This window comes from Galendromus occidentalis, unplaced genomic scaffold (assembly GCF_000255335.2).
Source record: "Galendromus occidentalis unplaced genomic scaffold, Mocc_1.1 scf7180000077536, whole genome shotgun sequence".
Classification (NCBI taxonomy): Eukaryota; Metazoa; Arthropoda; class Arachnida; order Mesostigmata; family Phytoseiidae; genus Galendromus; species Galendromus occidentalis.
In genome coordinates this window covers 116,158-137,906 of record NW_003805524.1, presented here as the reverse complement: position 1 = coordinate 137,906, position 21,749 = coordinate 116,158, and the positions used below count along the sequence as shown (strand labels likewise).

General features: G+C 52.9%; 1 protein-coding gene across 1 annotated transcript in view; it reads right to left on the bottom strand.

Annotated features, from left to right (window-relative positions):
* trol (terribly reduced optic lobes) overlaps nt 1-21,749 on the bottom strand; it is a 61,222-nt gene that overhangs the window by 22,805 nt on the left and 16,668 nt on the right. Inside the window, 3 exon segments of the mRNA XM_029112921.1 lie at nt 1,930-2,145; nt 2,420-2,539; nt 3,866-3,976. Of these exon segments, the coding sequence (XP_028968754.1) occupies nt 1,930-2,145; nt 2,420-2,539; nt 3,866-3,976 (447 nt within the window).

Genomic DNA, 21,749 nt, shown 5'->3' with positions numbered 1-21,749 from the left:
CTTCTCGCACGCTCTGGCGCTGTGGTCGGAAGAAGTCGCCCCCATTGACGAGAATCCAAGTACAAGGGTTCGGAGAAACCGCGTCAGAACATTCTTCGACTGATGTTCCGACTTTCAATGAGCGTTTACTCGAAGCGGAATTGCTTTTGAGCAAACATACCTTCATTTTCCCACTGATATTCGGTCGAGAAGCTGGGAATCCGCCACGATGTGAGCTCACGAGAATCGGTCAAACACGAGTTGGAGCTTCATATCGATAGCTCCGGGAGAACAGGGCGGCGCGACGTCATAAGTTCAGTAATCCACGATAAGCTCTAGCGGAGGACTCTTCGCGCGAGTTATTGAATTTCGGGTCACTTCCCTCCTCAGCCCAGAACCTTCGACGAAAGTCTTCTTATTTGATCCTTGCTCTTCTGTTTCAATAGCGGAAAGCCGAGCTGAACCGCTTGGACGAAATTATCTTTCAGAGCGCAAATGTTACGGAGGGAAACCTCGCTCAGCCGTTTCAGGAATTCTAGCTTGGAGCTGCGACAGGAGATGTCTAATGGGGGGGACATCTTCCATATGGGAATCGAAATTGCCTTCAATCCGCGTCATGGAGAGAAAATTGGTCACGAAAAGTGGAGACTTACTTCGAAATACACCGCTAAAGGGTCATCACATCTATCGGAGGACCTCCCTCGAATGGCATGACATTAAGCGCCTATCCAGATCGTCGACCGCCTGATATGCTCTCGAGGCCCTGTTGCTGCGCGGCTACGAGCGACCAGGGAGAAGCGATTAAATAGCTGCTCTGGGATGTGCCTGCCTACCGTTAACAGCGATTATTATTCTGACCCAAGATTGAATGCACGGCAGACAGTACAAGGAGGACCCGAGGGAACTGTTCTGGTCAGTGTCATGACCGGTTCCCCTCTCCTAGGCGGCATGTGCGTCTGTAAGTTCCGTTCCCAAGGCCAATTAGGATAAAAGCTTTCTGGCTCTGACGCCGACGGAGAAAAACCCCATAATCTCTCGACGATAAGCGTCGCATCTGCTCCCACAAGCTGTATCAAAAGACATGAGACTTGGAAGGTCTCGCTCGCTCGTCTGCCCACACACTCCGAATTACGGCCAGACTCCGGATTCCTCGGAGTTCTGGGCGCCAGCGAGTTCCGAGAGGACTAGGGTAGAGAAAAGCCCTCCAGCCTGAGAGAGATGGAACGCATAGAGACGTCGTCCGACCGTCGGAACTCGGAACCAATTGATAACATCTTCCCAAGGAGCCATTAGGAAATTGCGCCGCGGCGTGAAAGGGGAATGAAGAGAGGACTCGTTCAGACAGAGTCATCAAGATTCCCGGCCGCCCAACGCTAACAAATCCAAACACGTGGAATTGATTCGAGTGGAAAATTTACAACTAAAGTGAAAAGCCAACGAATCTCGCCAAGTTTGAAATTCGTTCGAGATTCTCTTCTGTCCGCACCCGGAGCTCCCCTTTTCTTCCTCCGAGCGCTGCGTGAACTCGGAGCCCTAAATTCTTGGACGGAATTCTGCTCGGGGAGCCTTCATGCACTTTTGGTAGACGGACGAAGAATTCCGCCGCTAGGCGCCCGACGTTTTTCAGCGGCTCCTCGGTAGTGTATGCGACATGAGATGGATATCCCTAGCGCTAATTTCCCGGATTCCCCTAATCTCTTCTAGCGCTACCTCTGACATGAGCTCGCTCGCCTCCACAAACGTCCGGAGTTTCTTTTGCGGTATTTCTAGCCGGCACGCTCTGCAAGCGATTGCGGTTTCTCTGCACTGGTATTCCTGCAGAGATTGAATGGCGCAAGCACTGTTGTCTGAGGGGAGTTTTTCCCGACATCAACCGAAACGTGTAGAGCTCCTGAGACGTCTTGCATCGCTACGCGAAATCTCGAAACGGTGCGCCAGGAAACAACTCACAAGGATCCCAAACTTTCCAGTCGTCACCGAGAAACAGAAGATTATCGCTGTATTCCTTCCTGTCGAAATTGTCGAAGTTGTCGCTGTACTCGCCGTGACAATTGATTTCGTCCGAAACATCCTTAGGACCGGGACAATCTGCGTGACCGTTGCATCTCAGCACGCGCGAGATGCACACCCCCGAGTCACACTGCCACTGCTTCGTCGGGTGACAAACTACAGAACAATCACAATGACAGCAAGCTCTGTTCTGGGACACTATGATAGGGGCCCTTCCGGGGGAGCCTCAGAAGACTCCTAGTCGTTTACGAACACTCTTTTCCCCCTATGACGCCTCGGACCTCGGATGACATATCGCTCATAGTCGAAGGTAATGCTGCCGAATTCCGAGGGGAAGATTGCTTTGTCGGTGCGGAGCCAAGAACGGGTTCCTAGAATTTATCCTTATCCTTCGGCGATAGGCGAATGTCTATGAGGTAATGAAACTTACGACATCCTGCCTCGTCAGAGGAATCCGCGCAGTCCAAGATGCCATCGCACCTCTTGATCCAGGGATAACACTTCCCGTTGTCGCACTGGGTCTCTTTGGGGCCGCACACTCGCGATCGAGCTGTAAAAGACACGTACATTGAATATCAATTCTCGAACGCGGATAATACCGCCCGGTGGTCGAAGACTCGGGAGGAATAATGATTTTTCCATGCTGGTGCTGCCTCCTCCTGCAGGTCCTTCAGGCATTACATGGGCTCACGGACGTATGCACGAGCGGTCAATCCTGTAGGGCTCCGCCGAAAAATGAAAAACGACGTCCGATCCTTCACGGATCTGCATCTGCTAGGCCTAATTGACTTCGAGAACTCGAATTATGTACACTATCACGAATACTCTTCCCGGATCCCCTCCCCTCGCCCCCGCCATCAGACCTAGTGAATCAGGATCTTGCTCCTCTCGGAACTTCCAGCTGCATTTTTATTAGGTCCAGCTGCGAGGGAGAATTCGTTCGATTCGTCGACTCGATAGAAGGCAAGAAGGCGAAGAGAATGAGGGATGCGGGACGGAATCGGCAAATTCGATTCCGTGTGCGCGGGCAACACTTCAACCGAGGTCGTTCAGTGCAGTAGATTGATATTCAGATCGTCGACGGCGTTTCAGCCAGCTAGCCAAGATCTCCAGAGAAATAGCTCGCCTCTCACAGACTCCTTCACATGGTCGGTCGGTCGGTCGGTCGGTGAGAGCGGAGTACTTTCGCGTCCTTGAGGCAAAACAGACGATGAGAGGAATAGCTCCGCCGAACTGCACATTTCCATGCAAGAACGGTGATGATTCGAATATCGAATTTCAAATTCGACTTCAGATCTTCCCGGAAGGCGAAGTGAAGGAGAAAGAAAATCATTAGCTCCCGCATCCGTTTGCCGCCGGCGCTTCCCTCTTCTTGCCTCACCCCATTTATCTTACTTTGTTTACTCATCGATTCTCCCGCTCTGCGTCAGCGGTCCATTTGTTTTGCCATTTTTGACGCTCCTTCGACAACAAGCTTGTCAATTGATTTTCACACTGCGGGAAGACTTTCTCGTTCTTCGAAAAGCATCCACAGTCCTCTCGTCACTATTCCCTCAACAGGTTCCGCAACAGGCAACACTTGGTCGTTATGTGTCGCAGCTCTGGAACGGAGCCCATTCACGAATCGAAGCAGAAGGTAATTGAGGTGTCCGAGGAGATCATGACATTGGAACAAACGATCGAGGCTATGTTGGAAGTTTGGATTATATTGGCTGCGATGCAATATGCGGGTCCATGTGAGTGGCGGCTCGGCAACCATTGCGGCGGCCACCTCCACTGAATACAATACATCTCAGCTTGGAGTCCTCGCTAATATTGTTCGGGAGCGGGCTCCGGGCCACACAAGCAAAGTCGAAGTGAAATGGTCTAAACTCACCATCGGTGTTGGACGTGTATCGCGGAGGCGTTGTGACCGTTGGCTCCTCTGACTCCTCGAGGTCACTCATTGGATGTCGCGAGTCCTCATCGTATTCATTATCGTCTTCTTCTGCGGAGGGAAAAAAGCATTTTTTCTTTCAATGAGAATTCTCCGTGTTGAGCCCGGTAGTACATTCGAACTCTCTTCGTCTCTACGGGATCTTCATGCATTCGAACCGAATTATGCATCAGCTCGAAGATTCTCATGAGATTCCTGCGGTTCAGCGAGCGAGCAGCACTTGATGCAATTCTCGTCGTCTGGGGGCCTCGCGGTTGACGGTTGATGTTCCCTTCCCTCTCAAATTCGAGCCCGAGTGAACTAGCACCGAGTACTGGGAAGTCTCCGGGATGTGTTTCTGATTTTTTCTCGAGAAGCCGCGCGCTTGGCTCCGGAGCAGGAATCATCCGCGTTCTCCCGGAAAATCTTTTTGAAGTCGAGTTCCAAATGTCTCGCAAGTTACTCGACCCCCCCCCCTTCCCCCTTCCTTTCCCCCATTCTCACTTTCCTCTGCCGACTCCGTTCCTCAGGCGAGCGAGAAACATAACGAGAAAATCAGTCTATGAGCGACGAACGACATAAACGGAGCCAGACCCCGGTCTGTTTGTGTATTTCCCATGTGGATGTGTACGAAAGGGAGAAGAGGAGCGCCTCGGATGCGGCGGATCTGTGGCTGGCTTGCTCGCTCGTAAACGGCTTGTCAAAGCGATCGTAGCAGCTGGCTCGGAAGCAGCAAAAACAAGCGAGAGAAATTGTGACCGAGGTAACGAGCGAGGTATAGGACCGGAATCTCGAAGCTAGTCCTCAATCTTCATCGTCGCAAATGACTCCGAGAAACGGCTCCGCTCGGCTCAGCCTCTAAATATGAGACGTTCAGTTATCCGGCTATCCAACTTACTCCCACCGACGCGAGCCAGCTTAGATGGAGCGGAGCCAATCTAGCTAAACGCGTCGACTTATGGCCGTCAGAAGTGTTGGGACGCCTCGGCCGCAAGGTGACCAATGCGTCAATGGGGATGACGCTGATAGCCGTCTGAGATCGCGACGGCGTGAAAAGGGAATAGCTGCCGCGGAAGCAATGCATCTTCTCTCCAACAGGATAGAACGGTATGACCGCACTACTTGGACATCCGTAGGAATAATCCCCCTACTGAGTAGTCCCTTCAAAGTCGTTTCCGGCAGTTGGCCGAATTCCTCGCTTGTCTGCAGGCGCGATCCTGTAATGAATGAGCAGGATTCGCGAGCAATGGATGGCGAGAGTTTTCAGCTCAGACGAGTTCGGCATCAGTATCTTCACGATCGAGGATCTCGCGTAGACGCAACCCCGGCTCGCGGTCGTCCAACAAGTTCGGTCGTTTACCTCCAAGCTCTGGCCTTGTTCTTCGGATATCTCGTCGTCTAGTCCGAGGAAATTACAGCCTGCGATCACAGCCCCCCGCCATCAGCCGGCGTCGGGCTGAGTTCTGAGATCACGAAGAACCGAGAGCCTCTCGGCTCTTTACGCGCAGTGGCCTGAGTAACAGGGTATGTGGGAATATCCTCGAGGGTTTCCATGGGCACGCTCCCTCCGTATTAGCACTTTTCATTGGTTTGAAAGGATAAGACCGATGCGTCGCAGAGATTGACAGAGCGGCCGATTCACAGAGCTGATCCAGGGAACACGACTCAATTACGAAGAATTGAAAAGGCTCACATAGGATCACGATCATGCGCGATACGCGAGCTAATCAAGGCTTGACGATACAGTGGATCCCGCATCACGAGCGGTCCCTATAACGAGAATTTCTGAATTGAGACCGTTATACCCTACAAGGAACAGATCCTCGATAGAAGGAACAGGAAGGGCATACGAATGTCTCGGGAGCACGGGATACCCGAAATCCCCTAATAGTGATTCCGGCTCCTATTCTTTCGAATGCCTCCGGTGGGGAGCTCTCATTCCTTCGAGGGGCTGATATTGGAGAAGTGCTTATAATATTTCCAGAAGGATTTTGCATAGGGAAAGCGATGCCGTATTCGTGGGGGTAGGGTGACCTAGCGGCTTGACAATCAACACACAATGTCAAGAGTCTCGATGGGATATGTATCACATCTCATTCCTCACGATGCCTCAGAGGGGGGAAGAGGGGCTCGTGTTGGAGGGAGGCTTCTATCGGGAGATTCATGGTATTTCGACTAGGTATTCCGGATGAGTAGGCAGGATCACGATAAGTATTCATGAGAGAGAATTGATTGAAAAATCCAGGTCCCGCTCGGAACATCCCGCTCAAGGGACGTTCCCGGGGAATGGATCCAGTTCCCAACTTGGAACCCCGCTGTATCGAGGATGGCAATGCGAGGTCAGATGGAAATCCCACCAGAATGATATGGCTGGAATCTCCTCGAGATTCGAGATGCTCGATCAGCTCGTTTTCCTTGTCCTTTGCGGAGATTCTCACTATCCCTCTTCTCAGTCGAAGCGAGTTCACGTCTCACCCAGAGCCGTCCGTCGCGATTCCGTCGCCCGTGTATTTGCTCGAGGACATGATTCTCCGGGAGTAATTATCCGCAACGGACCCATCCATGGGTACGCGACAAGAGAGTCCGGATGGCCGATGGATGGATCGATTCGCTGCGCTAGTCGGCGGGTGTGCCGGTGAACTCCCCCGGTGGAATACTATAACCGATGAATCTCCAGATAGCCTGTCGGAGTGATGGCTATCGCAGTGGGGAGAGAAGAGGAGACTGTTCCAGAATCCGGTGGTTCCTTCGAAACAGAGCAGAGAATCCCTCTGGGCAAGCCGTAGCTATTCCCCTTTTCTCCTTCCAAACCAAACCCAGTGTGTATGACTCGTTTCTTCGGCGGCTTAATGCGCTAACGTCAGACTGTACATCCAGAGACCGTCCATCCGGCCAGCCGCCTGGTTGTCAACGAAGAAATCCCAGCACTCAGCGGGTGAGACAATCCGAAGGAGAACGAGACGTGATAATAAGTCCAGGAGGACGGACAAACTCCAGGAGGCTGTCAGGAGCCTGATCAGCTAGAGAGAGAATCATCCGGACCTAGCTCGCATCTGAAGTGCATCAGACAAAAGTTTGAACGTCCGTCCACTGTCCACTCAGCTTGTGTCTTACTGAATCGAGCGGCTGCCGAAGTCGGATATTCGACATAGTAGAACCTCGTTATAGCGAACACTCGCTTCTAACGGACCGACTTCTCGCTCCCTTACAAGCCTGTGGGATATTCAACGTCAATCGACTCGGCTCTAGCGGACCCAACAAGGGATTTCCGGATACAACAGACAGACTTCCAGGCCCCGGTCCTCTCTCCCGCCGTGCTAATGAAATCCGTTACAATGGACCCATTCTTGTGAGTAGGAAATTCGGAAGCAAAAGCCCCATGCGCTCCTCTAGAATGGCTGCAGCGGTTTCCCCGATGGTTCACACGGTCCATTCCGATTTGAACGGACTTCGGATATAACGGACCGCTCCCGCCGCTCCTTCCAGGTCCGTCATGAGGACATTCTACTGTACTGGGTATCAGGGGTTCGCATCCCGTTGCAGTCTGGTCGAGATACTTCAGCATCAGATAATTTAGCAGAGATCTTGAAACGAAGCTACTAGTCTGTACGGACGGAAAATCAAGAATTTCTGAACACTGTGGAGAAACGCCTCATTACCCACTCACCATCATCTCCGGAGGCTGTGCTGAAAGAACGTGGAAATCTCGATCTGATGTGGTCGATTCCGCCCTGGAAAGAGGAAACAAATTAATTTCTCAGCCCCATAATCTCACCGCCTCATTCTCCCTTAGATAGCCGCGCTCGATGGTCGAGCGCCTGAGAATAGAGGTTCTCAAGCGAAATGGGTTTTTAGAGATCCAGGCAGCGCCGCCTGAGGATCATTATATCATTACCGCGAGAAAGCGTCGAGGACTTTTGGGGCGCTCTGCAACAATAATTGTGTGTTTTGAAGACCGCACTCTGTTCTCCAGACGCGGAAGCTACCCCACATCATCCCCGACGTTCCCAGAAGATTGGAGAGTCAAGCGCTTCCACCTGTTTCGGCGAACAAATAAGAACCCAATTTCAGCAGCACAACCAGAGACCGCTCTCTGAAACGCCTATTATGTTCGCGCAGGGGCGCGTGGATCCCGGTCGGCTCAAAACACTTTGAGAGTTTCTTTCAAGTGCGGCCCCGGGATTGTTTCCACAAAAACTTTCCCAAGCGGTGGGAACAACGTGGTGGTGAAGCATTCTCGTCGATTATTCAAGCTCGATAATTTGCGAGGCCCTCCGAGCGCGAAGCTAAGAATTGACCGTCTATTATTGTTTCCGAAGAACATTAGCGTCATCGCAAAAACTTTCGCATTATGCGCCCGTCACTGACCGCCTCTCGAGTCGAAGTCGCATGGTGTCGCGAACAGCTCATCACACGGTTGAGCGTGAAGGGAACTTCTAGAACAACGTTTCCCCGGGGGATTATTCCCAGGCTTCTTGCAGCTGAGCCCGCTGCACGAAAAGTGTGGGAATTCCCCTTCATTCCGAAGAGCAGCGTGCATCCCGCCATCACGAATATCTACTGATAAGGATAGCCCTTATTGCGGGTACGATCGAGTGAATTGCTCCCGCCGAATAAGCCGGAGAAAGATAGCGGGAACGACGGGGTATTGTGTTTTGAGAAGGGAATCATGAGAATTTCGCTCTCGCCGCTGTTCTTGGTTCCCTGAAATACGAAAGTCTCCTTCCCCCTATCCCTCCAATGACCGATGACTCTCGGCTTGCTTCTGTTCAGAGACGGTAGGTCAAGACACCAGAGATTGAGGAAGTCGCGAAACTTCCCCTCGAGGCAGGAAGCGAGAATACCGCTTCTTAGACATAACCACCCTTACCCCCCCCCTCGAGAGACAAGGTCTGCGAAGCTTTATCGATGCTCACTCGGGGAGGACCATAGAACTCAATGGGCCCTCCTTACGGGGATGAAACTTCGCATTAAACTATGGCTCAGAGACGGAAGCGGTAAGAAAAATCAGATTCTCAAATGTAATCCAAAAGGTCCTTCCCAAGCAAGACGTCGCTCTCGGAGTGAGCGGAACATTTCTCGGGATTTTTCAGGTTATATCTTGACCTCTCTCCGTCAGCGACACCATGTCTTAATGGGTGCCTCCGTGGCGGAGTTCACAGGTTTCAAAAAGCAGTTCCTCTTCGATCGCACACCCGGCTCTCCGCGTTCGCATTCCCCTCGGAATCACGGAATCAAGTTCCAGGCTGAGCTTCGACGGCATCGGATTTTCCCATCGGCAAACTCTGCCCGTGCTGGCGCGAGATCGACTCTGGGCTTCTGAGTCCATGATGCATGATGTTGACTTCGGGCCGGAAAAGAGCCCATAAGGAAATCGTCCCGAAATCGTATCTCGGGGATCGTTAATAATCTGATGGACGTCATTCGGTATCGAGGAACCTTCGAGGCTTGTCTGCACGAGAACTCGACTGTCAACGTCGACGCGAAGTGTCGAAATCCATTTAATCCGTGGGATAGATAGACGGCAGGTACCCTGAGGTCATTGTGCGGATTGGTCAACAATAAAGGGCCAGTGGAAATGGGCGTCTCTCTGTGTCTTCTCGGACGGCCCCCCTCTTCGACCCCCTCTCTTCCCCCCTCATCGATAGCAGCTGTCATGCTGCGCACGTATTGGCGAAGTGACAACTTTTGTGAGGGAGCGAGACTTCACTGGTTCGGAACGTTCTCCGGGCTTCACCCCGCCGGCCGCGTCGTCAAGGCCCGGTGGTGCAACGAAATAACGAGAGCGAAAAGCGACAGAGGATGGCGCGTGGACCGGGCAGTCGGTCCTTGAAAAAGGCAAGCACACAATGAGGTCGACGACAACGACAAAAAAAGTGACTGGCCGTGTCCAGAATCCAAGCGACAACTTGACCAAACGCTTTCGACTGTGAGTTTGTTCCTTGAATCGTCGATGGTACGCAATTCGCAGCGGACGGGGGAGGAGGCGGGCGTGCTGAATGCGGGCGCGATACACTGTTTCCCCCACCTTGCTACGTCCACTATTGTGGAGCTTCCTGGAGAAATCGACGGGGTCGAGGAATAGAAAGCCCGCAGCTCAGGCGAGTCTGCCCAACGGAAGCCCAATCACACGAATCGATTTCTGTTGTTTTCTCCGTCTGTCTTCGTCTTGGTTTCGCTCGTTCTCGGTCTGACTAGCTCCCCCGCGCGGGACCCGGTTCGTTTCCCTTCATTGTCGTCGGCGAGACTCTCCCAATCGGTCTCCGCTGACCCAATCAGTGAAATCTCTCACTCAAGTCGCTTGGTGCGGCTTCAAGATTCTTTGTCGCCTTTCCGATCGAAAATGCGAACGGTAGCAGAACTTTGCGAAACCGCGGGCACGCGAAAACCGATGTGCCCTGGCAGAGCGACGATTCCGTCAATGCCGCTTTCGGCGGAAGGAGCGTGCGGGCGATGCCTTAGTGGGGGGGGGGAGGAAACGAATGGAGCCCAATTCCCTTAACCTGGAGAATGTCTGCTCGTGTATCGAGAGGGTATCGCTATAACACCCCGCGATGCTTTCGACGGCCTCCGGCTCACCCGACGGCATGGGAGACGAGAAAGCTGCCGACGAGCGAGCCTGCAACCAAACAACAAGGCGAACGGCGAACGAAGGAAGCGATCAATCATTGCATTTCGGTCATTATTTTATTGACTTTCGATAATACGGACTGTGCGGGTGGTAGCGACCGACCGTCTGCGTCCCCGAAATGACAGACCGCGTCGAGCGACGCCGTACTCGAGTGTTCGGAGCAGATCGTGTGCGAAACAACGATTCTTGCGAGGGCGACGCTAATGCGCAGCGCTCCCTAAACTTTTCTCCTCGCGGGGCCCCGGGCGAACTTCGGACAGGTCGCGGAACTCCTCGCAGGAGCTCTTTGCGACACGCGCTCGATTCATAGGCCCTGTATGCCCTCGGCAAGACGTCTTCATCCCGAGTTCAGCTTCGTGAGACACCTCACTCACCTGAAAACGCACGCCACGCGTCTCATGTGTACCACGACGTGGAGCCCGAGTCTGGAGTTTCTCCGAGGTATTCACAAGCGACGTGGAGTTTATCTCTCACGTCTTGAACTTCAGGAATGAGAGGGCTAGTTCATTCTCCTGTTAAGAAACTTGTGCCTTCCGCTCTTCTGTCTATTGATCCGGGAGCATCTGTTCTCAATATAGCCGGACATGTCGTTCGAAGCGATATCTGATCGTTGATACCTTGAACCTTGAGTCCAGGGTTTTGGAGAACTTTGGAGAGGTCGCCGTCTTCGCCGGCGTCGTCGTGATACCTCAGCAAACATTATTTGAAGCCCTGCGCCGGCCTGATTCCTTGCTCAGAATGCGCATTTGTCCCGGATATATACAAATCTACAACATACATTCAATATATATTTATCCAATTCTAATACAGCCCCTCCAACCAGGGACCACTTCTCCTCAATCCGAGGGCACTCTCACCTGTCTTCCCGATATTATCTGAGATGGATCCCGAGTTGGCTGCACCCATCGTTCAATCTCGTGGGTCTCCCGTGATGAATGCCGCTTGAGTCCGTGGCACATCGTCAGGCGCCATTTGTGGCTCAAGTTTTCGATTCCGAAGAAAAGCCGAGGATCGCGGCGCTAGCGATCGGTTCCGGAGGATTCTCTCCATTGACAATGAGATCGAGCTATTTCGAAATTTTCTCGATGTCTTTTGTTGTCAGTATCGATTTCGACACCCGAGTCCCCGACGATTTGTACTTTGTTGCTGTTCGCGCCCGTTCCTCCGATCCATTGCTGACCAACCACTCTCGTTGCCGACATGCCCTTCGCTTCCATCACAAGAGCAGGACTCACTCAGCCCCGCCATTGAGATCGTCGGTCGACATGGGAACTAAATAGAGTTTTCTAGAGAATCCACGAATGGCTTGATGATAATGTTGGTCTGTCAGCTGCTCGGTAGAATTGTCGATGTCCGGTCGTTCGTTCGCTCCTTGTACGAGAGGCATGCCTGTCTGTGTGATCTTTTCGATATATATTTCTTTTCGCGGGCAGAACAACACAGTTTCGTCGGCATGCTCGGTGGCTCTCCGGCTTCCCGTTGGTCGACTACAGAGTCATTTACATAACAGGATCACCAAATAATATCACCAGATTTACATAACAACCCCAGCGATGGAACAGCCCTAGCCTTGGGAGAAAATGTTCCGGCGAGACCGAGGAGAAAACCTGAACGGCAAATCTTCTCACTCCTTCGTGTCTCTCTGTTCTTCTCCATCGCCGGAACTGTCTTTGTGCGTGTACATTTCCTCTTGGAAACGTTCGGCGAGCCCAACAGCTTCGCCCCTGACAAGAAACACCTCAACCGAGAGTTCGCAGACGAACGCAGAGAATGGCCCGGTTTCCGAGCTATCGTCGAGCGGTGGACAGTCCCGGGGCCTCCGGCTCGAAAGCTGCTTCTGATCGAGTCGAAACAAAGAATGTGATTACCGCCGATGAGCACATCCGCGAATTTTCCGAAGAGGAATAAGGAATCCTAAGAGCTCCTCCGACGCTCGGTCTCATGGATAGTCGCGCATAGACGCGCGTCCATTCTCTCCGCATGCTCGTCACTTCCCATCCCGCCACTTCCCGACAAATCAGGCGCGCATCGTCTCCAAGTTCGCAATAATGGATTCGATGAAACACTTGTGGCCCGTGTCGCAACATACTTGCCAACGAACAAGAGATGCAGAAGAGCGGGCCACCAGGGAAGATGCTCCGCTTAGATGCGGTCGTCCGATCGACCGAACCGAGAAACCCACATTTGCGTATGGTGGAGTCACGCTCCGTCCTTCCTCTTTGTTCCCCTCGTGTGGTCGATTCGGACGCTATTAGCCGTATGATTGGATTTTCCGATGCTTCCCTCGGGTGTGATAAAACGAGAATGTATGCTTAACTTTTCCCGAAACTGCTTCCCGCGGTCTTTTCATTGAAGTCCGCCTCCGTCGTTACTCCCTGCTTCCCGACATTACCGCAACTCGCGCGCCAGTTCCAGCGGGAAGCGGTCAGTATCTCGGTCGTCTCTCTCTCTCTTCCGATCGGACACACTTCGATGGACACGCGATTATGGTGTGAATGAGGTTTCTGCTGCGACACGATGGAGCCGTGACGTCGCGCAGGGATGAATTCAGGTGGACGAATTGGCGAAGGAGCGCTCGCCCTTCGACGATATTCAACGAATTCATCGACTCGCTCTCTTCGCCCAGAAGCGAATACGCCATAGCAACAGCTATGCACAAGAGATGCGCTGTCTGACGTCACGCAAGCTCGGCTTTTTGCTCAGGGTCCCCGATCGCGCCTACTCCGAAGGTCCTATGAGCGAGACGCTCATTCATCTGAAGGTAGGGAAGGAGCGGGTATTCCGTGTCGCTCGTCTTCCAGGTCGGTACACATATGTAAATACACATGATATGACTATTTCATTGGTATTTGTCTGCGTTGCCGGATGCACACCGGCCATCGGGTCCAAGTCTGCGAGGCTGCAAACAAGTCGCACTCCCCTATTTCCCTATCTCTGTCTTCAATCTTGTTTTATGATCTGGCGATATTTTGCATACGGTCGTAGCCAAAATATTAATGTTTTGTTTGCACGCTCGTATATGAAGGCTCGTTATTCATTTTATTACTAGAGCACACGACCAGGCTCGATGAATCTGACGCACGTTGCGCACTGAAAGCCCGCAGGCCTCCAACGACTGATACTCCCCATGAGCGACTATTGGCTCATGGGAAGAAGCACCCGAATGGGTGAGAATGTATGCTTATTCGGCAGAGAGCGATCCAGTGTAATTCTCTCCACGGATCAGATGATAAAAGGCAATCCGAGGCTGCCCTTCTTAGTGGACTTCGGGTCGCTGTCGTCCCAATTCCGGACAAGACGGAGAGGTCTAAAACTGTTCACCGTCTTGTTGGTCGAGCTTTTCGTTCGTTGCTCTACGTAAGTCCGACTAGGCTCCACCTCCCCTTGCTTTCCTTGACAATGTGGGCTGGGAGAGTCGCGCGGGCTCGTCTCCGGTTCAAAAACCCCTTGGGGTTGGAGGATGGCAGGGTTCCGTTCTTTCTACCGGCCGCCATGCCACTGGCGTGGCCCAGCTGTCTCCGCTTGTTGGCGAATAGCGCTGAAATTTTATTGGACCTATAAGATTTAAGCTTTCCCCGAGGTACATTAGGAAAGAGTCTTGTTCTGTTCAACGTCGGCCAATGGCCACGGTATCCGCTTCTTCGGATCCTCCCGACACCATCCGCTTTCTGTCCCGTCGAGCTGGTTCTTCGATCGAAGTTTATTGGAGGCAATCTCTGGTAATGCATGTCCGGCTCTCCCGCCGCTGTCGCGCGGGGGCTTCCCGTTTCTAAATCCGGAGAAGTCACGATACAAATTCCACCGCCCGAATTGCAGTCTCGGTCTCGATGCTGCGGCTCCCGCATCGGTGCATTTCGTCCGACTGAACTAGGTGTCTGACCCACTTCTGCTCGTGCGCGACTCGTGCAGAGATCCCGACGGTCCTCGTCGGCTTCGTGAGGAGAAGTTCGTCACTAGAACCCAGATATCGACAAGTCACTCGATCTAGGATGACCTCCCGGGAATCAATACAAGACCTCAGCTGTTAATGAAGAAGGACGCTGAGTGAGCACCGCGATCAGATTGTATCAAATTGATCAAATCAAAAGAACTCGAATCAGGAGCAGTAACGAATCTCCTCGGACTCTTGCTGAGCTCCCGTTCCAGGTGATTACGTCGAACTCCGAGAGGAACTCCTTGAGATTACTTCCAGCATTTGTCACACTCGACTTTCAGAGGTTCGGGATTTTTGCCCGAGACGTTCGCCTTCCGCGCCAAAGAGCTCTCATCAGCTGCGACGTAATCTCCTCCCACGGGCTGTTACTTGAGTATCGTCATTTAGCGTAGCGGGAATCAAATGGAGAATTAATTCGTTCGAACGGAGGTCGGAAACTACCCATCTCTTCCAAATCGGGTGCCCGCCTCCCTCTTCCCCCCGGATCTGCTATACCATCCGTTCGGGTGATTTCAACCGACCTCAGTGATATTTTTCGTTCTCGCAGGCCCTCAGAGCCGAGCGTCTTAGACGAGGCTCAGAGGATTCAAAATCGGATAGTTCTCGTGAGGAACGAAAATCGATCTCACAAAGAGGATTTTCTGCGAGCGTATCTGCTTGTTGGAAATTTCTATGGATGCTCCTCGGAGGAAGCGAATTCAACACAAGTACTCGAGTTCCGAACTCTGATTCCGGAGCAGAACAACAGGAATCAAAAGCTAATCTTTTTTTCCTCTCTCGAGCCTCCCGCAGTCGGATCCGTTCTGGGAAGCCCGAACGCTTCTAGACCATTGTGCTCTGAGTCGTTGTTCGGGCATCGATTTTGAAGTGTATGTTCGAATGGTCGATTCCTCCGTAAATGGAGCGATCATCTATTAATCCGAATTTCCCCGGCAAGAGACATCGCTCGCCCTCCCCACGGTCCCAGACAGCGATTCACTCATTTCTTCCCAGATACACTCGCCTGACTGAGAGAGACTTTTCCCCCTGAAGAGATCGGATCGGCATTGCAAAAAAAAACAGACCCGAAGCCAGGACTCTGTGCAACACTGTGAGTGGCGAGAGGCCGTAGATACACGATGAGCGTAATAAAAAAACGGATCCGCTTCACGGATGAGCTCTGAGCGCTAGAAGGGACAGCGCTTGATCCGGTGTTGATGAGCGAGACACTCATGAGCAGAGATCTCCCGAGGGAGGTGTATAACCCACCTCCTTAGTGGCAGGCATTGAGCGTTCTTATACGAATTCCAGTGTGATGCGATCCAGGAGAAGCGCCGATACCCGTGCGAACATAGGTTTTTTGCACTCACTTAAAAAAGGACTTTCTTCCGCGATCTTTCCTTGGAGCCGTTTCGTCATGCGAGCGTCATTAGTTCGGCCCAGTCGAGTCTCTCGTTATCGGAGCATTCTCATCCCGGACGTCATGGACGGAGCTCTGAACTAAGATTTTCGTCTTCACGGCTCGGGATCCCCTCCCAGGAGGAAGCGTTGAAATAGAAAATATCCCTCCCGTCTCAAACCCATTATTTCTCCGCTCTCGATTTCCTCCGCAAATTTACGTGCGTTGAATGTCTTCCACCCAGCCGTGTTCTCGCTGCTGATTCCATTCCGTCTCTGACGGGTCTCGTTCGCTCTAATCAAGAGTCCGTCGCTCGGAGAGATATCCCTTGTCATCGCTGCGTAATCGCTTTCCCTACACGGGGCAGAACTTCAATCAACTCTCATCTTCCACTGAGCTGAAAACGGATCCGAGGTCAAAAGCCGGACGAGCTGCGAGAGATAAGAGCGAGAACATTCACGGAAAGACGGAAGCGTCGAGGAGATTCTCGACTGAGCCGGAACACATGGAGAGGATGAAAGCGCAGGTGACCCCGAGGAGCGCCGTCGTCCTTTCCCCATCGGAGCGGGTCGAGCCGGTCGAGTCGGTAAAGGGTGGGTCATCGAAATCCGATTACAACTACATCATTCATTTGAGTCTCGGCTTCTTCCGTTTCATCCTCTATTGGAGAAGTCGACACTTGGCCGCTTCCTCGGGCTCAAGCTCCGCTCCGGCCGAGTCCCTTTTCCTCACGTTCGTCCTTGAGTGTTCACTTGTTGTGTGCCCTCCGTTCGGAGATATTCTAACCGCGCAACACCCGGATCCACGTCAATATGCGCACGAATCCCGTGTACGTCTTCACCCTCTGGGGTGGGGACGGGGAAACCCGGATCTGAAGTTTTCCGAAAGACGTAATCGTTCAAAAAATTATACTTCTCTCCCGTATAATGTACACACGAACAAAATTTCCAGCCTCGTCTTTGAAGCGTTTTGTTTATCTCGTATCGATTTTGAAACATTGTATCTTCCCTCTTACGACGGAGTTTCTGGAATGCAAACAGTCCCGTAAACATCGAGCCCCGAAATTCGAGAGCTCATTGTTTATCCACGCGGTGATCGGCTTCCCGAGAGGTTGCGCTCCCAGCAGCTTCACCAATACCAATCGATACTTTCATTCAAGCCCTCGCAGCGGTGTTCCATCACAAAACCCGTCGGTCGTGTTCGCGGCTGACTGAGTGAGTAAGCCGTACGGCTGGCTGTCTGTCTCGTGGTCTAGGTTTCCCTTGTCTAGTGTCTCCCGAGCAAATCTCATCTGTTCCCTCAGTTGGACGTACTTTCGGGCGGCCCCGTTGTGCTTGTTGCTCGTTGCTGGGAGTGTCTCCAAGACAGAAGAGCACACGGACCGACTAATGGAAGCCTAATAGGCGAATTCGTCATGTCTAACTTATTTGGAGCTATCTTGTCACCGCCCTCGGTCTTGTACATATACACGGTGATGGCTCACCGGTAAGCCGCCTATCCAGTGGAGTGCAGGCCCGAGTGTTTCAGCATCGATATGGACTCGTATAGAATGCTGCACCGAAATGCGAGGTCCCACCGAGTGCCCTACCGAAGTCACGCGTTCTTCATGGTCTGATGATGTCAAAAAGGGATAAAAGCATTGGCATCCGAGTGGTGGATTCCGAAGAATAATAAAAATAATTGGACGAGCGAAAAAGTGGGTCTGGAATCGACTTGATAACCGAAAGTGAGAGTGAAGAATAGAACGAGGACGGAGTTGCGAACAAAAAGGAAGAAAATGGAGCGGCCTCCGCTTGATGTGGTTGAAGTTGCGCCGCTGAATGCAGTTTGCAGAATCCATTTAGGAGGACCAGTGAGTGATGAATAGATGTTGTACGTAGGGAGAATTTGTCTGCTCGGAACTCGCGTGTTCCCTCCTTCCCTGTTCGCTGTTGCCACGACGAAGAAAAGCGGTGATGATGCCGCTGCCGTAGCAGCGAGATCAACGCTTCGGTCGCATTCCCTGCGAGGCCTCAGACGATCGTATCGGAAATTCGCTTGACTCTTTTTGAGACTCGATTCTGCCGCTCATTCGGATGGTGTTGACGCACACGACGCGTCGCGGGAGCAGGACACCTTGTGTCCGGAAGAGGACCTCGGGCATTCTTCTGCGGTGGCAGCGGTGGACTCAGCAAAAGGACATTACGACAGCACGCATTAACCGTAGAACAAGCAGCAAGGGCCCCGTCCGCTAAGACGGATAGGACCAAATAGGAGCAGTCGTCGATCAAATCGTACACGTATATGCGCAAACAAGCCGCCTCGGCGATTGCCCGTAACCCACTCGTCCGCCCGTCCGTCGTGCTGGTTCCTTGCGAGGCATGCGTCGTGCACCCTCGCAAGCTTCCACGTATGATTTTCGTATACGTTCCCATTATGCCCTAGCTCCGTCGATCGTATACCGCAATAGATCCGACCTCAAGCTCCTGCTCCAATCAATGAGCTTCAGGATGGCGGGCAATGAATGTTAATCGCGGTGGGAGAGCGAGGTTCCCGACGCGGTGAGGGGGCAGCCAGAGCGAGAGTTACGAGGGGGCGGGCGGGACAGGGAGCGCTGTGACGTCGAACAACACGCGCTTCTCTTTCTTTTCTCCTATACCCATATTCCCCGATTTTCCGCCTCTCTCGAGCTTCCTCGCGTCGTAGATGATCGCTTCCGCAGTTTCCCCCGCCGCTCTCCCTCCCGTCCGTTGACGGCGACGTTCTCAGTGTTTCTCCTTTGCACGCTTCCTCGTTCCGCCTCTGCTCGTTTCCATCGCTGTTGCAAAAGATGAAGAATATAAACGACAGGAAGTTGGCTTTGCGCTGACGTGGCAGCCAATCTACATGCGTTTAGCGTCGAGTACGTCGTCGTTGACTACGACGACGCCAATGACGATGAGCCACGGAGGCGATAGAGTGAGGAAGAAAAACCGGCCGAGCGACCAGCTATCGAAATTCTTGCAGACAGCAGACGGCGGAACGCAGCTGCAGGACTTCCAGCAGATGCAGCAGGGGATAGGAACGAGGTAAAAAGCCCACCGCTATATTTCGGACTGCGATGAGTGAGTCTTCGGGGAAATCAACAACTGTGTTTGCGGCCGACTTCGATCCTCTTCTCCTCCTCCCCCCTGACCCCCGTCCGAATGGCATTCCTCCATCCCCCAAGCCCCGCCCCCTCGATTATGTCTCGCTCATTCAATGCTCGTCTCGTTTGCCTGTCTCGGGTCGAGCGCAACCGCTCCCGGGCTTGCAGGAGTCTCGCTTCGACTGGGATTCTGTACGCCGCAGGCACAACGAACCTCCCAAGACTGGCTGCTGCCGACTGTCCTATGAGTTGTGAACCGAGTCCGTTTCCGCCACGGCCATGTTTCGAGATTCTTCTGACTCCGGTCGGTCTTTAGCCGCGTTCTGGAGCTAAAACTTTCGGTTGCTACCCTGACCGGCTGTCAGGTTGCATTCCGGGAGCTCCAGAGCAGCAGATCATCCGAATAAGTCCGAGATCGAGAAGGCGAGGAATATTATTATCGGACCGCGTCGATTACGCAAAAAGGCTCCAATCGTTTGTGATAATACGATCCACCGTACAACTCTCACGGACGGATTGCGTTATTCGCGAGGGTCTCTACCGAGCTGAAGTTTTTGCCTCACGTCCTGTGTGCCCCAATACGAGCTAGTCGTCGAGATAATACATACCAGACGCAGCTGCAGATGGACTGTGAGGATGCTCGTTTCTCACTGCAGATGGTTGTGGTGTTGTTGATGTCGTTTGTGAAAGACTGTTTGTGTTCGAGCGACTTGTACGTGCCGGCTATCTCAACACGCTCGATTTATGTATGGCTCAGCAACGTGCGCTATGGCACGGAAAATGCGCTCACTGATAACACGATGACAGTAACACAGCGAAGGCGGCGGCGGCAGTTCGGCGAACTCCAGTACCCGCCGAACATATTACCTCAACAGTCGTGTGAGAGTCGTTGCCGCCCCCTCCCCCGCTGCCAATATCCCCTGTTTCGGTAGGGCTTCTCACTGGTGCGCCGTCGCCGTCTGTTTCCTCACAGCGTTCGACTGGCTATCAGATCCGTCCGGTCACCGAAGTGGCCTCTCGAAACACCTCAGCAGGGGAGTCAAGCGTGAAAGAAACCGCTCGAGCGTGCGAGAAAGCGTAACCAGTCCTGGGAGTCATCGCTTTCATTTACAGTTCCGGTGCCGCTGGCATCCATGGACTCGACGAGCTTGTTGCATGTCTCTGAGATTGCCGGGAGCCTTATCGAGCAAATCTTGAATGATTGTCCGTGAGACGTCGGCGTCGGAGGCTCATTTGATCTCGACGTAGAAGGTGAGCCCGGCCGAAGGTTTAATCGGGAAAAGCACGAGACGGACCGCACTCACCGGCAGAAGCCGTATCAAAATTGCGCTCACGTCCGAATCTGTAACGGCAATAGGATGAGGTCGTGCGAGAGCCGTTGAAACTTTCGGATCGCTGAAGAAATCACCCCGATAGACTTCGGTCGAGTTCTTTCGGATTTCGAAACGTTGATCATGGATGCCAAACGATGGGGGTGGATTGAATATTTCCTAATGAACTCAGCCATAAGCTCTCCGAGCTCAGATTCTCTCAGGAATCTCTAATTTGCCTCTTCGTTAGTCCCTCTACGTGAACGCCCGCAAACCGAAGCGCCCAACGAAACTATCGCAGCCGGCGCTCCATCAGGGGAACTTCGTATCTCCAGCTACCGACTCTGTGACTGCCGACGTTCAAAGCCGATCAGACTGGCCCGCCGGCACCGTTACCGTAATCCTTCGCTTGACAGTCGACTATGCAACGGCTTAACTTTTTCGGCGGCCCCGGTAGAAGAAGTAAGTAGTCTCTACATCAGCGGGACAGTATACGGGAGCGAGTGAGTCAGAGCGCTCCGAGCTAAGGACCGCTCCGATGTTCCGATTGTAGGTGGACCACCGCCTCCACGAAAGGAACTTCGGAAGAGATTCTGTTCCATTGAGCCACGGAGAGCTCGTCGGAAATCACAGTCCCGCCCCACACATCCCTGGCATACCCAAGCTGTTGGGTATGCCCAACATTTCCCGCCGAACCTCATGCTCGGCCTTCGATTTCTCCATCCTGGAGATGTGAAGAATCACCGCTGTCCAGAGCCCGGGTCGGAACTCAACGGGGCGGGGCAGACGCAGAGGGAACGAGTACAGATTGCTCTGGACGACAAACTCCCTGCCAGAAGAGGAATAAGCGGGGAAATTCGGTGAAGGAGTCTCCGATGATTTTTTTCCGTTGTGAGGTTCGGGAGAGAACTTCGGTCGGTTTCGGGCCGTCGACGTAACGATCGGTGGAAGAAAGACGGAGTCCCGCTCTTAAGTGGCCCGTCGAGACCTCGGAAGTCCCGGTAAGCAGTCGGCACTCTGCCGTAGTCGTACAAATCGGTTGTCGCAAAGCTCCCGAGGGCTAGCGGACTCAGCGATTGACAAGCGGTCCAGCATGAAGTTCACTCCGGACCGATTGAGAGAGGGGATCCTTTTTCCGCTCCGATCGTTTCAGCGATTCCGACGAGGTGGCTTCGCCTCCCGGCCGGCCGTGAAGACTTCTGCGCGGCTCATTGATTTTAATTCGACGAGCTGATCATCGAGACGACGACCACGACCTAATCAAAGTCACGTGGCTGACGTCGACCAATGCGCGAGAGTCCGATCGGACGCGATGTGTGTGTGTTGCTTCGAGGATGCTCTGGAACGCTCGGGATTATATGGAGCGGAACGTTTCGCGACCACTATTGCGGAGGGAGGATAACAGCAGTGAAAAGTACACAACGAAACCGAGACGCAGAACGACCGCTCTGCAAAAGAGACAGACAAAGGCGGGAGGGAGGCGAGG